Source organism: Balaenoptera physalus (assembly GCF_965194825.1).
Source record: "Balaenoptera physalus genome assembly, chromosome: 13".
NCBI classification, from domain to species: domain Eukaryota; kingdom Metazoa; phylum Chordata; class Mammalia; order Artiodactyla; family Balaenopteridae; genus Balaenoptera; species Balaenoptera physalus.
Window position 1 is genome coordinate 9,311,420 of NC_138892.1, and position 15,443 is coordinate 9,326,862.

The 15,443-nt window shown below is 54.1% G+C and overlaps 2 protein-coding genes and 2 long non-coding RNA genes across 5 annotated transcripts; 3 read left to right on the top strand and 1 right to left on the bottom strand.

The window, feature by feature from the left end:
* The first annotated feature begins 810 nt into the window (after positions 1–810).
* On the top strand, positions 811–6,694 carry RPS19BP1 (ribosomal protein S19 binding protein 1). Of its 2 annotated transcripts, XM_082420741.1 has the most exons (5): positions 811–829; positions 3,258–3,315; positions 3,478–3,606; positions 5,732–5,829; positions 6,223–6,694. In XM_082420741.1, the coding sequence occupies exons 2-5, from the start codon at positions 3,264–3,266 to the stop codon at positions 6,355–6,357; spliced, it is 414 nt and encodes a 137-aa protein (XP_082276867.1). In that variant the 5' UTR covers positions 811–829; positions 3,258–3,263; the 3' UTR covers positions 6,358–6,694. The 2 variants fall into 2 exon arrangements, with proteins under 2 accessions (XP_082276867.1, XP_082276866.1); XM_082420740.1 differs by lacking the exon at positions 811–829 and having other exon boundaries at positions 3,163–3,315.
* Positions 3,613–5,465, top strand: LOC309641094. Its single transcript, XR_014252524.1, has 2 exons — positions 3,613–5,016; positions 5,395–5,465. It is a non-coding gene; the product is annotated as an uncharacterized lncRNA (long non-coding RNA).
* Positions 6,695–9,744: 3,050 nt separating the features above from the next.
* ATF4 (activating transcription factor 4) lies at positions 9,745–11,905 on the bottom strand. Its single transcript, XM_082420678.1, has 3 exons — positions 11,590–11,905; positions 10,749–11,066; positions 9,745–10,660 (listed from the first exon to the last, which is right to left on the bottom strand). Exons 2-3 carry the CDS (start codon positions 10,972–10,974, stop codon positions 9,825–9,827), a joined length of 1,062 nt encoding a protein of 353 aa, XP_082276804.1. The 5' UTR covers positions 10,975–11,066; positions 11,590–11,905; the 3' UTR covers positions 9,745–9,824.
* A 107-nt stretch (positions 11,906–12,012) lies between these two features.
* Positions 12,013–15,023, top strand: LOC309641073. The gene is made up of 2 exons (XR_014252498.1): positions 12,013–12,190; positions 14,893–15,023. It is a non-coding gene; the product is annotated as an uncharacterized lncRNA (long non-coding RNA).
* The last annotated feature ends 420 nt before the right edge of the window (positions 15,024–15,443 follow it).

Below are 15,443 nucleotides of genomic sequence, written 5' to 3' on the forward strand. Positions count from 1 at the left end.
TTGAAGGTGGAGAAAGGCCAGGAACTTGGGGGGATGGGGGGGTGGTGACTGCGGAAGAGAAGGAAAGAGTCAGAGATAAGGAGACAGAGACACACAGAAAGATGGGGAGGCAAAAGCAAATTACAAGATCCCAGGTGTCCCCCCCACAAGACACAATCCAAAAGGTCACACACATGCTCACTCATGCTCTTGCTCAGGACTCAGAGACCTGGGTTCTAGTTTTCCCTCTGCTCTTGAAATACCCTGTGACCTTGCAGAAGACCCTACCTCCCTCTGAGCCTTGGGGTTCCCCCCCCACCAAGGCCTGGTGAGGTTAAGTTGGTTCCAGAAAGGCCAGGAAGGAGACCGGGATGGGGCACGTGGGCGACAGAGGCTAGGGAGGGGGCCACCTCACTGTGGTGCTGCTTCTGTGTGGCCAAGGGCCTGGGCTGAGCAGGCACCGAGGGGCATCCAGAGAAGGGCCAGGACCAGGCGGGAGCCCAGCGCTTCCACGTGTAGATGAGGAAACAGGCTGAGAGCAGGAAAGCACCCTGAAGCCAGGCAACCAGGACAGGAACCCACCTGTGAGACCCCATGACTCCCGCCCTCCACCCACCACGGGGACAGGGACAGAGCAGGAGGGAGCTGCCCTTTCAGAGCCTGTCCCATCAGGGGTCCAAGACAGGCCTGGCACTTCTTAGGTGCCCATCTGCGGGCACCTCGTTCTTGCTCAGAGTGGGGCGGACCCGTCTGTAATATCACTGACCGACCCAGTCCCTATTCGGGTAATAAGAGCTTTACCCGTATTAACTTACTGGCTCCTCACACCCACTTTATTACGGAGCTAAGCCCCATTTAACAGATGAACAAACTGAGGCACTGTCTATTAAGGGATTGAGCGAGTGAGTGCCCAGCTGTCATGTGCACACCTTTCCGGAAGAAAGCCTCATCTCCCCGCTGGGCAGCCCAGCCTGGTGGTTCTGCCTCAGCTTCCCCACTCAGTCTTGGAAGGCCGCGGGGCAGGGACAGCCGGAAGCCAGGGCCACGCAGGGCAAACAGCCAGCTGACGTCAAGGGGCGTCCAGGCCCCACCCTCGGACACCCCGGCCTGGACGGCGGCGGACCAGATCGAGGAGCCGCGCCGTGCGAGAAAGCTGTCCTGCGGCGCCACCTAGTGGCCAGAGTGGCCGCTCAGCCCCTCCAGAGTCTGGCAGAGACGCTGCAGGAATCTACTGCTTCGCTGGGACATAGGAACACAAAAGATCCCTCCACCCTGGGGACAGTGTTCTGACCATCCCAGGTCGGGAGGAGAAAGAGGGTACGGTGGAGTTTGGTCCTTTGCCCTCCTGAGGGGCAAGCTCACTCATCCCACCTGGACATCTCTGCCTTCGTCTATCTGATTCGTGCATTTATGGAGCCCTTACTATATGCCAGACTCTATTCCAGGCGCTAGAGATGTAACAGTGAACAAAGAAACATCCCTGCCTTTGTAGAGTTTACAGTGGCGAATGGGTGAGGAAACAGTCAATAAACAATAAATGAGTGGGACTTCCCTGATGGGCAGTGGATAAGGCTCCATGCTCCCCGTACAGGGGGCCCAGGTTTGATCCCTGCTCGGGGAACTAGATCCCACATGCATACCACAACTAAGAGTTCGCATGCCACAACTAAGGAGCCCTCCTGCCACAACTAGGACTCGGTGCAGCCAAAAAAAAAAAATTAAAATTAAACAATAAATGAAGATAATAAAAGAAATTTAAAAACAATCTGGCTATTTCAGAAGCAGGAGAAAAAGAGCCTGTCTGACAGCATCACTGAGCTCCAGGGGACCCACAACCCTCAGGGCAAATCCGTGGAGCCTGATGCCAATGAAACAATGCAGCCCTCCTTGCTCCTCTAGGGCCACTCCTGTCCCAAGGGACATGCCCTCACTACAGGATCCTCCTGCCTGAGATACTCCCCTCCCACATGGCCAGCTCCTCTTCTCCTCCAGAGTCCTCCTGACCCCCACCCAGCGCCCCAGCAATACTCTCCTGGGTGGCTGGCACTGGAGAGCAGTGCATAACTGCTCAGGCCAGGCTGTCTGTCTTGATTCCCAGCTCTGACACCACCTTGTGACCTGGACAGGTTCCTTGGCCTCTCTGTGCCCGTTTCCTCATTTGTAAAATGGGGAAAGCAGTTGTTCCTACTCCAGAGGAGGGGAGGGCGGTGGTGGTATAAGTGAGTTAACAAATGTAAAACACTTAAGACAGCACCTTGACACAGTGTTTGTTATTATTAATGTCTGTTTAGGTTTTTCCCTCCTGGACTAGCTGATGGAGGTTAGTGAGGTTCATTCACAAAGGACCAACTGAGTCATCTCCATGTCCTACACTCTACAGTGTCAGGTATACAAAAGGATCTCAAAACATGTTTGTATGGTGAATTCAGTGGTTCCCCCTCATTCACCACTGATTTATTGAGTGCCTTCTGCATGCAAAGTACTGGGCTAGGAGCTGCAGATGGAGCAGTGAACAAGACAGGTTTCCTCCCCACAGCAAGAAGAGTACTAATTTCTAAGCCAGAAGTTCTCAAACTATTTTGTCTAAGAACTCTTTACTCTTAAAAAAATTCAGGATCCCAAAGAGCTTTTGTATGTGTAACTATCTAACAAGAGTTACCATGTTAGGAACTAAAACAGAATTTTAAAAAAATACTTATTAATTCATTGAAAACAACAATAACAAGCCCACATATTAACATAAGTGACATATTTTAATGAAAACAAAACAAAACAAAATAGTGGGAAAACACTGCTATTGTTTTGCATTTTTGCAAACGTCTCTAATGGAAGATAGCTGGATTCCCATGCCGAACTAGATCTGTGCCATATGTTGCCCTGGTTGAAGTATATGAAAAAATACTTCCAAAAATACATTCCTCTTTTTCGTAAAAATTGAGAATACTAACACTCCGTCCCGCCCCCGGCCTCGCCCACTACGGAGATGCCTGACGCGAGAGAACTGACCCACCAGGCTGGGCTAGCGGTGGACGGCTTCCGGGAGAAGGCGGGGCCTGGCTCCCAAAGGGTCGGTTGGGTTGCGATTGGACGACAAATGCGTCCTTCGGCGCGTTGGCCCCGCCTCCAGATCGCGCCCAGTGGTAAACCTAACGCATGCGTCCTAAGGAAGGTGGGCACTTCCGCCCGCCCACTGCGGAACCCTTTGTTCTAGCTCGCGTTTCCACCGAAACAAGTGCGGCCAAGGCGGAAGTAGTTGAGGCGTGTGGGCAGAGCTAAGTACCGCTATGTCGGCTTCCTTGCTGCGGCGGGGTTTGGAGCTTTTGGGGGTGCCTGAGGGTGAGGAGCTTCTTCCCAGAGACGTCCAGCCTGGGCGGGAAGGCGACAGGGGCTGGGGGTAGGAGCCCCGAGGGTGCGAACGATCCAGACCGGGCTTAGCCTCGGTGGGATGGGAACCCTGAGCGCCCTCCGAACCGAGTCGGTTCCTCTCGTCCCCTACAGCCCCCAGGGACGCGCCAGGCCAAACCAAGCCGAGCGAGGCTCCGATGAAGCGGACGCGGAAGGCGAAGGCGACCCAGGCCCAGAAACTGCGGAACTCGGCCAAGGGAAAGGTGCCCAAATCGGCGCTGGGTGAGCTCGGCAAGGGGCTGGACGCGCTGCTCCCGGGGTCGGGGGCGGTGCCCTGGAGGAAGGGGCGCTAGAGTGAGGGCTTGAAATGTTCCCCAGGAGTTTCTAGAATACCTGCTGTGCGACGGGCGCGGGGCGGGACCCTGGGAACACGGAGGTGAACGAATCACATTGTCCTGGCCTTCAAGGTCTACAGCCGTAATAGGGAGAGAAGCATCGAAGAGTTTCAAAATCAGCGTATGGTTGCTGTGATGGGGTCTATGCATTAAGACTGTGGTGCTCTGAGAGGGACTTAGAATGAAAGGCCAAATCAGGCTTCTCTGAGGAAGCAACATTTAAGCCCAGACCCGATGGAAGTATACGAGTGAACCGGGGGAAGAGTATTCTAGAGAGAATGGCATAGGCGGAGTCAGAAAGAAGTTTATTGCCTTTGAAATTTTGAAAAAAAGAAGCCTGGTCATAGTGACATACAGTGAACGCGGGTCAGAGACGGAGCATTAAATAAAATTAATACTCCGTGTTCCAGGTGCTGTTCTAAGCCTCGTACAAATGTTTGCTCATGTAATTGCTCACAGCAACTCTGTGAGGTCGGCACTGTCATTACCTCCATTTTACAGAAGCAGAAACAGGCCCCTGCCCAGATAGTACAGGTAGAAACCAGGCAGATTGTCTCCAGAGCCCTGATCCCACCTACTGCTTCAAGGTGCTATGGCCTGGGCAGCGGTGATGGTGCGGAGATAAGAGAATTGTGCAGGTGGAAGATGCGGTGAGGAGGGGGCATTGATGGCGTCGGTGGTGAATTGGCTGTGAGGATGGAGGAGGAGGGAGTCAGCGAGTACGGAATATCTTGGGGGATGTGGCACCACTTAACAAGACCTACAGACTTGAAGAGGAGCAGGAGTGGGCAGGAATGCAGGGTAATTTTGACCTGTGGCAGGACTTGGTGAGCTCCTAGTGTGTCTTTGAATCCCCAGGGCCTGGTGCATAAAAGGTGTTCAAGTTGTTTGTTAAAAGAACTATGAATTCCGAGGAAATACAGCATGAGCAAAAGTATGGAGGCAGGAAAGTGAGCCTGGGTTGAGCCACAGTGATTCTGGTGTGGAGCAGGCACACAAGGGGCCCGAGGGAGGTCACTCCTCTATCCCAGCCCCCGCCCCACCGCCCTGTCATGGCACGTGACTGAGGACTGAGGGGACTCGCTCAACCCTCAGTGGCCAACCTAAAGAACACCTCTGTGGCTGCCACCTTGGTCTGAGCTACACCATCTCTTGCCTGGATTATTGCAGAAGCCTCCTAACTGGTCTCCCTTCCACTCCCCCCTCCCCCAGTAATCTTGTTCTCACCATAGCAGCCGAAGTGATCCCGTAAAATCCTGAGCCAGACCTGTCTCTCCTCTGCCCTGCACCCACCAGGGTGAGAGCCTGAGTTTTTCGGTGCCTGCTGAGGCCCCACATGATCTGCTCCTTCCAGCTTCATCTCCTCGGCTCCTCCCCTCTCTGTCTAACCACCTTCTGTTCTTCAAGCACATTAGTCACACTTCTGCTTCAGAGCCTTTGCACTGGCTGTTCCCTCTGCCCAGAATGCTCTTCCCCCACAGTGTCACACTCTCTCTCTCCAGTCTTTGCTCAGAATTCATTTCAGTGAGGCCTTCTCAGAGCCTCCTGTTCAGAATTGCAACCCTCCCCCCGGCATTTCTCATTTCTGTTTACTATTCTCCTTTTCTCCATAAAATGGTCACCCTCTGAAATACTGTTTACCTTGTGTACCACCTCTCTTTCCACGGAATGGAAGTTCCATGAGGGCAGGACTTTTTGTCTGCTCTGTTTCCTGCTCTGTGCTCTTGCACCTAGAACAGTGCCTGACACACACACGGTAAGTGCCCAGGACACCTTTGTTGAGTAAATCACTTGAGCAGGTGGAACGAACCAAGGGGGACTTTGAGCAGGATCTGTGTGGAGTGTGGTTTTGACAGAAGAGCCCAGGCTGTTGCAGTGACCTGGGGAAGGGACGACGGGGCCTCTGGCAGGGCCATGGGAGGTGGGAGTGGAGTGGGGAGATGTCAGGAAGGGACCCAGAAGGCTTCCAGGGAGTGAATCTGAAATGATGCCACCCTGCCTGCCATCCACAGCTGAGTTCCAGAAGCGAGAGCGGCGAGGTTACCTTGGATTAAACCTGAGGTTTATGACTAGTGCAAGAAGCACAGTGGCCGAATCCGTCACCCAGCAGGTTCGTCAGGGGGATGGGCTGTGGGAAGGAACCTGGGGGGTGAGAACTGAGGCTGTTCCTGGGATCCGTGGGAGTCTCAGCCCTGAGCATAGGCTGGAGGGTGGGGCCCCCTCCAGGCTCCTAAGAGCTGGACACCCATCTGTGCTGTGAGGGGCCTCCCCCTGGAGGGCCGAGAGCAGAGCGGGGAAGGTGGGAGGCTGGGCCTGGCCTTGCTCCCCTGGGACCCCGGTGGGCCTCCGCTGGCTCCTCTGTAAATGGAAACCACGTGCCCTGCCTCCCGGGACGGAGTGAGGGCCAGGTGAGAGCACGGCACTTGGGCGGCTGCACCAGGTTGTGTGGCTGCAAGTGGCTGCGAGTCACCACCCAGGGCTCCCGACTCTCACCCGCCCCCAGATTGTGCGCCAGGACCGGGGCCGCAAGGCCTGTGACCGGCCTGTGGGCAAGACTAAGAAGAAGAAGAAGGCCAAGGGCACCGTGTTCACTGAGGAAGACTTCCAGAAGTTCCAGCAGGAGTACTTCGGCAGTTAGGCTCCCGGGAGGGCACAGCCGCCTCGGGCCTCTCAGCCTGGCTCAGGGAAGCCCTGGAGTGGAGGCTGGGGCGGAGCTGGCGAGCTGGAAGCCCAGGGAGGACCTTCGCTCAGACCCGAACTGACATCTGCAGGCTGGGGAGGTGCCACCTGCCTGCTGGAAAGGAACACGTCGGGCTGTTTTGTCTGCTTTGGCGCAGGGAGGGCCTCGGGGCTGTTGGCTGTGGAGAGGCCGGTCACCGGGCCCTTGGGGACCACACCTCTGATAGGAGGAGGGCCGCTGGGTGGGCTTCCAGGTTCTAATAAACGTGGCCCAGGGGCTGTGTGCGCTGCTCTAACAGGGTGTCTCCCGCCTCCTCTGGCAGCGGGGAGCCTTCCCTCCCTCCCCCACCTCCCGGCTGGTTCTTAGGGCTCCAGGTCAGAAGTCCTGCAGCGCAGCCCCAGCGCAGGCACCACGGGAGGGCAGTTCACCGCACCTGCAGACCCCGCAGGCCTCCTCTCCCTGGGGTGGCAGCCCCAGCTGAGAAGGCAGCTGTTGAGGAAGCTGAGGGAGGGAGCGTGGCTGCCTCAGCCCGTGCCCAGGGCTTGTGCCCTTGTGTGTTTGGCTGGGGGGTGGATCAAAGGCCACTTTTGTTTTCTCTTACTTCTGTCACAGGAGGTGGGGACTAGTGGGGCGACTCAGGAGGTGAGCTCAAGAAACAGGGTTTTACGCTCAGGTCTGCGGAGCAGAAGGGTGGTGCCGGCCCAGAGCTGCTCCACCAGGGGAAGGCGGAGACCGGGCCGCGCCCGGCGGGGGCAGCGCAGGGCAGGAGCTGTTGAGCAGATGCCCGAGTGGGTGGGTGGTGCTGCCCAGCTGGGTCTTCAGTGTGGCACTGATGACAAGTCCTAGAAGCCCAGGAGTCCCTTCTGGGGAGGGGGCCCTGGAGGCCTCCAGGCGGCTCGGTCTGGCTCACCTAGCGCCGCCCCCCGCATGCCTAAGGGCTCCTTGGGACATGTGTTGTCTGGTAGAGGACTTCTGAAGGGACCCCGCCGTGGGTTCTTCTGTGCAAGAGGAGGGAAAGTTTTATCCCTCACACAGCCAGACCCCGGCGGGACTGTTCCTGGTTACTAGCCAGCTTTCCATCCTAAGTGGGGACAGGAGGGGACCACAGAATTGCCTGAGGCAGAGTTGGCGCCTGTCCTGTCTACGGTGAAGGTGGCCTCCGAGAGTAGGAAGCAGACCAGCCATCCAGGAAGTCAAGGTGGGCAGAAGAGGTGTCGTGACTCCAAACCGGAACTGCGCCACCGTCCTCGGATGGCTTGTTCCAAGAAGGGAGAAGGGGGTGTTTTCCCAAGCTCTCCGGCCGCCTGCGGAGCTCCAGTGGCCCCTGTTGAGGAGAGACACTCCCGTGTCCTGGGAGGCTCATTCCCTTCCTCTTTTAAGCGGCTTAGCAAGCAGCAGCCTCAGCTTCCTGCTCTCTCTCACCAGAAGTTCTCTGAAGAACCGGCTGACCAGGGCCCCCTTCTAACAGGCACGCACCTGCTGTTACGTCATCACGTAGGGGTTCCTGCCCCCTCCCCAGGTGTAGAATGAGGAGCCTGCCTCTGCGGGAGGGTGAGAGCAGGGGTCCTGCGCTTCTCTGCTCTTGAGTTTTCCAGTCTTAACGTTTGTGCCGAGTAGCACCAGTGGGTGTGTGTCCGTGACCCCTAGGCGTGACTGACGTTAGCGTTCACCCGAGACTGGTCCTATGGGTCAGGGTGGGACTCCAGAATCTACTGTTAAGTCACCCTGGACGGTTCCGTTGCAGGTGGTGAGAAGACAGCAGGGGGCCCTGGGGAGGGGCGCGCCGGTGCAAGAGCCACACATGGGGGTGCTGACTGAGAGCCGCGGACCTGGTGACTGACAATCTGCTGGGAAAGGGACAGGAACCAAGTCAGAGGACACTGGGGTGCCACATTGAGGGCCGGGAGGAAGAGGCCTTCCCTGATGGAGCGGCTTTATCTCCGGTGGTTTGGAGCAGCTGACACATTCACTTAGAGACCCAGGAGAGGGCAGGACTGCCACGCGGGACCTCCGCCAGGGTGTGTGTGTATGGGAGGCTTAACAAGTTCCTGCAGGAGCTGGGCGGATCCCATCAGGTGACTTTCTCCAGCACCGCTGGGGCCGGGGAGCCCTCCTGGAGGTGGGTGGCACTGTGTGCCCATTCGTCCCCACCTCCGAGGCTTCTTCTCAAGGTGCTCTTCCCCATTCTAGTGCACAACTTTCCCTGTCCTTCGAAGCCCAGCTCAGGGCAGTTAAGACCTTGAAGATCACCAGGTCCAAGGTTCACATGTGACACCTACTCCCTTGGTGCCTTGGGGAAGCATTCCCATCTGGGCCACCACCATTACTTCTCCCACATTACCCTGTTAGGCATCAGGAAGCAGGTCAGGGAAATACCGGCCCCACCACAGGGAGCAGAACAGGCAAAAGCCCATAACCCTGGGTTCAAACAGGCTCTACAACTTCTCCAAATGCCCTCTGCCGCAAAACCTGTGACGGGGTCACCACAGGGACTGCGTGCAGTGTTTAGAACAGTGCCTGGTGCCACATTTGCATCACCCGCATCCCAGCCACTCGTCCACATTGTCTTTCACGATGGAAAACTGGTCCTCCCTCAACAGGCCCTAAAGGACACAAGAAACCTGCCCAGGCTGCGTTCAGACTCTTGTACTCAACGAGAGATGTCTGCCTTATCTTGCAATAAGTTACCAGCCAGGATTGCAATAAGGCAGCGTGGCTCCAGTGCCCTTCCATCCCGCCATCAGGGATGGCAGGCCTTCCAGCTTGCCAAGGTGGCAGCCAGGGAAGCCTAGGAACCAGCCAGCCTTTGGGGCCTGCTCTTCCGTTTGTTCCAGCAAAAACTAAGACATCTTTCCCTAAATAGACCCTTCTGGGAAGGTCTCTACAGAATTGCAGCAGATCAGTGAAACCTAATCCCCTTGTGTGCCCAGCTCAGACTGTGGGGCCTTATCTGGGTACTTAATGTTGGCACAAAGCAACAATCATGAGGGAACAGGTGGAGCCCAGGCTCTTCTCTGCCACCCTGTTCCTCAGGCTAAAATTCCCCAGCCTCACTCGCACCCAAGGGTGGTTAACATCGAGTCAAAGTTTTTGGTCCTGGGGAAATCACCCAGCCACCTACTAGGGGGGATCTAGCCCAACTCCCTGTCTCAGGGGTACAACTGAAGTCATCAGTGATCCTGACACACAGCCCTACAGTGTCAGGGAAAAAAAAAAAAAATTTGACTCTGGACTTGAAATTTTTTTCAAGTCCTGACAACGAACCCCACAGCAAAATGCTGCTTCTGGAGATTGACTGGGCTCTTTACCAAAGACAAGAAACCAGACACAGCAGTCTACAGAAGCACTTTCACTACAAAATAATTTATTAAAACACACAGCTTCAGCACTAGCCTCCTACGTACAAGCACACACCCCTGACTACCCTAACTAGGGGATCCTCTTCCCCCCCTTGCCTTGCGGACCTCTTCTATCAAATCTTTCAGATACTGGATCTCCTTGGCCAAGGAATCTGCCTTCTCTTTCAGAGCCTCATTCTTCTTTTCTAGCTCTTTACATTCACCAGTGAGGGCCTCCTGCTCTGCCCTCTTCTTCTGGCGATACCTAGTGGCTGCTGTCTTGTTCTGCTCCATTTTCTTCAGTTTCTTATCTAGTTTCTCACCCTTTACTTTTGCTGCTATCATCTTCTCTCCAGGAGGGTCGTAGGGTTTGGGGCGGGCAGAGCCACCAGGGGCACCTGGAGATAGCAGGCTTCTATTCGGAGAGCCCCTTGAGGTAGGCGGGCTATGCTGGGGAGAGCCCAGATAGGAGTCAGGGCTCATACAGATGCCACTATCATTATCTGAGGGGGCATCCTCTTCCTTTACGCACTGAGGGTGCACCGTAACGTAAGCAGTGGAGTCTGGCTTCCTATCTTCTTCAGAGATCACCACTTCACTGCATAGCTCTAAAGTAAAAGAATGATCTGGAGTGGAGGACAGGGCCCCTGGGGAGAGGGGAAGAGGCTGTAAGAAAGTGAAAGGGGCACCCTGGTCAGTTGTTGGCAAACTTTCTGGAAGATGGCCTATTGGGTTCACTATCTGGTGGGGCTCCTTATTAGCCTCCTGGAGTAGGGGGTCAAAAAGATCACACGTGTCATCCAACGTGGCCAAAAGCTCATCTGGCATGGTTTCCAGATCATCTATACCCAACAGAGCATTAAAATCAAACTCCTTCAGATCCATTTTCTCCACCATCCAATCTGTCCCAGAGAAAGCATCCTCTGCAAAAGATTAAAGAGTTGGAACCAATGAGTCAAATGTACAAGACTATCACCAGATCCCACCAGCAGATAAAAGAAGCCCACTCACCCTTGCCGTTATCTGAGGCACTGACCAACCCATCCACAGCCAGCCATTCGGAGAAGCCCGCCTTAGCCTTGTCGCCAGAGAACCCATGAGGTTTGAAGTGCTTGGCCACCTCCAGGTAGTCATCTAGGAGACCCAGGCTCTCTTCAGCCCCCAAACCCGACTGGTCGAAGGGGGACATGAAGTCCCCCACCAACACCTCGCTGCTCAGGAAGCTCATCTCGGCCATGTTGCGAGGTTTTGGTGGAATCGAGGAATGTGCTTAATTCGAAGGTGTCTTTGTCGGTTACAGCAACGCTGCTGCTGAATGCCGTGAAAAGCCTGAATACGAATCAGAAACCAAGTCCCATTAAAGATCAGCTGGCCTAAGAACTTCATCTTTTCATCCATAAGGCAAGATGGCCAAAACAGAACTCCATTCGGTGTTGAGAATCGGGACCACGTGGCCCCAGAGCCATCGTGTCACCCCCGCGTCCATCAGGCTGCACAAGATGGACGCCCGGCCGTTCCCCAACCGGCCAGAAGAGGAAGCCGCCCCACCCACGCCCCCCCATGACTCACGCCGCGGCCGCCGCCCTGCCACGCCGCCATCTTGGCTGCTGCCACGTTTCGCGGGGCGCCAAGTGGAGCCCGGCGGGTTCGGGGGGGCCGGGGCTGCCGAGGGCTCCCGACCCAAAAGCGCCGGCGTTTTGGGGACACCCAAGCAGGGGTCACGCGTCCCGGGCGCTCGTAAAACCGCTCCCGCCTCCGCGAAGCCGCCCAGCCGCCGGCCGCGCCCAAGCAGGCAGAAACCCCTCACCGACCCGGGGGCGCACGGCCAGAGCGGCGCAGGCCCAGTACTTACGCCATGGCTTAAGCCGCTGGGGGGTGCCGCTGCAGAGCCTGGTGCTGCTGCCGCTGCTGCAAAAGCCAATGCTGCCGCAGGCACTGCTGCCTCTAATACGCCATGGTGGCCGCGGACCCTGCGGGAGCGGAGGAAAGAAGGCACGCACTCGCACGGAGAAACCACATTTAGGCAGAAGAAGAAAAAATGGCGGCGAGACGCCGAGCGCGGGTCCTTTATAAACTCTGCTCCCTGTACGGACGCATCACGGACCACATCCTTCCGCCGCGGTCACGTGACTCGCTCCTCACACCCACGCATTGCCATCTATTCGACGCCCCTACCGTTTCCAATCTCCGACTTTTAAGTCTAGGGCGTAGCTGTGAAGAGAGAATGAATTGTTTTTATTTACGGCCTCAAGAAAAAGGCGCACTACTTTAACTCCCGTCCGCCGCCGGGGAGCGCGGAGGGATCCGCCACACTCATTTCCGGCGTTAGCCTGAAGGGCGGAGAGAGAAGTCTTTCATCCCAAGAAAGGTTTATTACTGTGAAGTACGAGTTCTCCTAGTTCTCGCGCGACATGCTGGAGGAGAGCGCGCATCAAGATGATTGGTCAGACATGGTGAGTCATATATATCTCGAGTTTCTATTGGCTCAGGCCCCTGATTTGCGCGGGGAGGGGCGGAGCGGCCGACGGTTCCAGCCGTCTGGTTCTGTGGTTCCCTCGGTCTTCTCTGTGACGCCGTTTTGCAGTGGCTTCCTCAGCCATACCCACCCGCAGCCGGTCAGGATTGCCCCAGGCAGCCCTGGCCCAGTGCGTCCCAAATAGTGGCGTTAGGCCCCGGCCCTTGCAGTCCTTTCCTGCCGTCCTCAGTGAAGCTCCAAACTAGCGACCAGGTTCAGGCCCAAAGATGAAACTAGGCAAAAGGAAATGTCATTTCGTGTGCATTTTCACACGCAAACACTTGCAAAATACTGAGGACGTGCAAGCCCTTCAGTAGTTGAAAGGGGAGGCTGATGACCTCAGTCGAGATCACCCGATCTATGTGCACTTACCATCAAAGGCGAGTCGGGGAAATGCGTAATCCTATAGTCTAACCTATGGTATTTTTACATATCCGTTTAGCTAAAATATAACTTCGCTATCTTATTGAAGAATGCAGCCTATCACAGGGGAACTTCTTTCGGTTTATGTAGTTTCAGTTCCTCTAAGAAGAAGAGATTTTATTCAGCTGCTATCTCTCACTCTAGGGTAGTTTCAGTTAGCTCCCAACGCTGTAACTCCCAGGCATAACCGCTTCCCAGCAAGTCCTCCTAATGCCCAATTGCCGGAGTTTGTGTGTTTGGAGGCCACAGTCCAGGTCAGGCCAACAACTTGCCCTCTCTACTGGGGAACTGTTAAGAGCAACAAGAAAGCCCTCCCCCACCCTCCAGCCCTCTCGTCAGGCACTGCAGGGGCGGAAACCTTGAGTTTCTGCTTCCATTCCTTTCAGTAAGCCCTACAAATATTATTTCTGAGGACTGATGTCAAAAATTTGGGAAGGACTGTCCTACATTACTGACCATTGACTTGATTCAGTCTAGCCCAGCAATTTTACAATGGTAAACTGAGGACTAAAGGGATGAAGGGTCTTGCCCAGTGAAGGCAGTATGGGGTAGGAGTTATAAGAGATTTTAGGGGCAAACCTCCAAAACTTGGCTCTTCCATTTATTAGCGGAGACATTTTGGTTGAGTGACTTATCCTCGCTGAGTCTCAGTTTCCTGAGCTGTAAAATGAAGCTAATGGTGAGTATCCTTACACTTAGAATGAAGTAAGATAATATAAGAAGGCACTGAGCTAAGCGCCTGGTATCTGATAAGTGCTGGATAAATGGTTGCTATTACTGCTATTATTAGAACTCAGGTCTTCTGACACACCTCCCAAGGCCCCCTCCCCATCTTCATTACATCATCCTGCTTCCTCAGAGGACTATTATTTACTGAGATGAAATCAACAACTATAAACGACTGGTATATGCAAAGCATACTGGATGCTTGATGTGGTTTTTTTTTCCCCTTGGGGAATCACGAGTATCTACATATATATAAGGCATCTAGTCTTTCAGTGCAAAGGCAGTAAGAATCCCTGAGCCACTACCCAAATCTTACAAAGGACCCTCGGGGCATGTCCTCCTTTCGCTGTCAGATGACCATGCAGATGGTTGAGAATTAAAAGTAATGCTGCCCCAGGTTGACACCGCAGAGGGGTGGGAGAATGACTCCAGTGGCACCTTGTCCCATCCTTTCTATTATGGTGACCCAGATCAAGCACTTCAAAGGTTCTCCTAGCTGCAAATGGAGAACCAGTCCCACTCCTGTAGGAAAATGTTTCATACCACACACACACAAGTCAAAGCTGTTGGAAAGGAGACTTTTATTTTCTTCTTCCCATGCTGTGGAAGGACAGCATGTTCCCCAGCTTTATTTCCTCCCTCAAGGAGAAAAGGGACAGTAGTTTTCTGGGTCTCGGGGCTAAGCTGCTTCTATATGGACCTAGCCAAGACAGGACAGAAAGACTGGTGACTGATTCCAAATCTATCAGCTAAACACATCAACTGCTTATTGAAGGGCAAGCAAGTCACTGGAAGGCAGGTTGTGGACTTGGCCTCAGGGGCCAAGCATAGAGAGCATAACGTGATCAGAATGGAAAGGTGAACACCACGCTATATGCGGTTAACCCCGGAACTCACATCTCTGGTGTTTTGGCCGCTTAGAATCAGCCAAGTGTATCTACAAGGGCTACAGCCTCACAGCTCTAGTCCTAAGTCCTCTTACCATTCTCTTCGGCTTTGAGCTTCAGCACGAAGAGCAGGGTTCTCACAAATCCTGTGAGAGCAGAAGTTCTCAACCAGGGTCATACTGTCAAAGATGTGCCACAGCAGAGCCTCTGGACACATGCAGGGATCCCAGCCCCGCCAGCACCTCTCCAGGACCTTTTGATCCTGAAGCTGATTCCTTGTCAAAACCATTTGAGCTCTCAACTTGAGTGGAGTAGAAGGGAGCAAAATCAGCTAATCCGGAGTGTGAACAGGACCACCAAGGGCTGAGCCCAGCAGGAAAGACTGTAGGCCTCACAACAGTTTTTCCAAACATGAGCTTCAATTACTTTTTTATTTGAAAAAAAAGTCACAACCAAGCGTATAAAGAAAACTACTGTTGTCCTGAACTCATGTTTTAGGAAGGGGCAACAGGGAAAAGCAAAATACACTTTGGAATTGATTGGGTTTTCAAGATGATGAGTCTTTTTTCAAGCATTAGGCTAACTATGTGCTTTGCTAACCTAGATGGTGCAAAAAAACTTCCAGCTGGAGAAGTCGGAGCAGATGCTGTTGCTTCAGGCAGAGGTGGGGGTTACTAAGAAGGGCAGAGAAGCAGGAAGAGGCCCTACATCTTTCCCCAAAGATTAAAAAATAAATGTGTGTGTGTTGGCGGGGTCTTCCCCTCCTCCAACCAAGAAGCTCAAAGCACTTGACTGTCGTCCAGGTGTTATGATGAGACTTGCCCCATCTCAGTCAGCAAACCCACCAGGACCTGAGCCAAGGATTCCCACCGCTTCTAGTTCTGAGGACTTCTAAGAGGTTCTTGCTTGTGAAGTGGCAAAGTTCTGCTTTTTGGTTTTGTGAAACATAGGTAAGAGACAGAGCTGCCCTGAGAAAGATGCTCTTTAAGAGGAGATACACTCAAATCACCATTACACTTGGCTTTGATAATTCGGGATTTGATCTTTAAAATCTTTTCTTTTTTGAGCTCTCCTTCCAATGTTTTATATGGAATTTGGTCAGACTCCAGCTTGGGAAAATTATAGGTTTTATAATATTCACATTGGGAAAACCAA

Coding starts and splice junctions, on each gene's coding strand:
- RPS19BP1 (XM_082420741.1), top strand. CDS start 3,264: ATGTCGGCTTCCTTGCTGCGGCGGGGTTTGGAGCTTTTGGGGGTGCCT. Junction 3,607..5,731: donor GGTGCCCAAATCGGCGCTGG/GTGAGCTCGGCA, acceptor TGCCATCCACAG/CTGAGTTCCAGAAGCGAGAG. Junction 5,830..6,222: donor CCGAATCCGTCACCCAGCAG/GTTCGTCAGGGG, acceptor ACCCGCCCCCAG/ATTGTGCGCCAGGACCGGGG.
- ATF4 (XM_082420678.1), bottom strand. CDS start 10,974: ATGGCCGAGATGAGCTTCCTGAGCAGCGAGGTGTTGGTGGGGGACTTC. Junction 10,661..10,748: donor TGCCTCAGATAACGGCAAGG/GTGAGTGGGCTT, acceptor AATCTTTTGCAG/AGGATGCTTTCTCTGGGACA.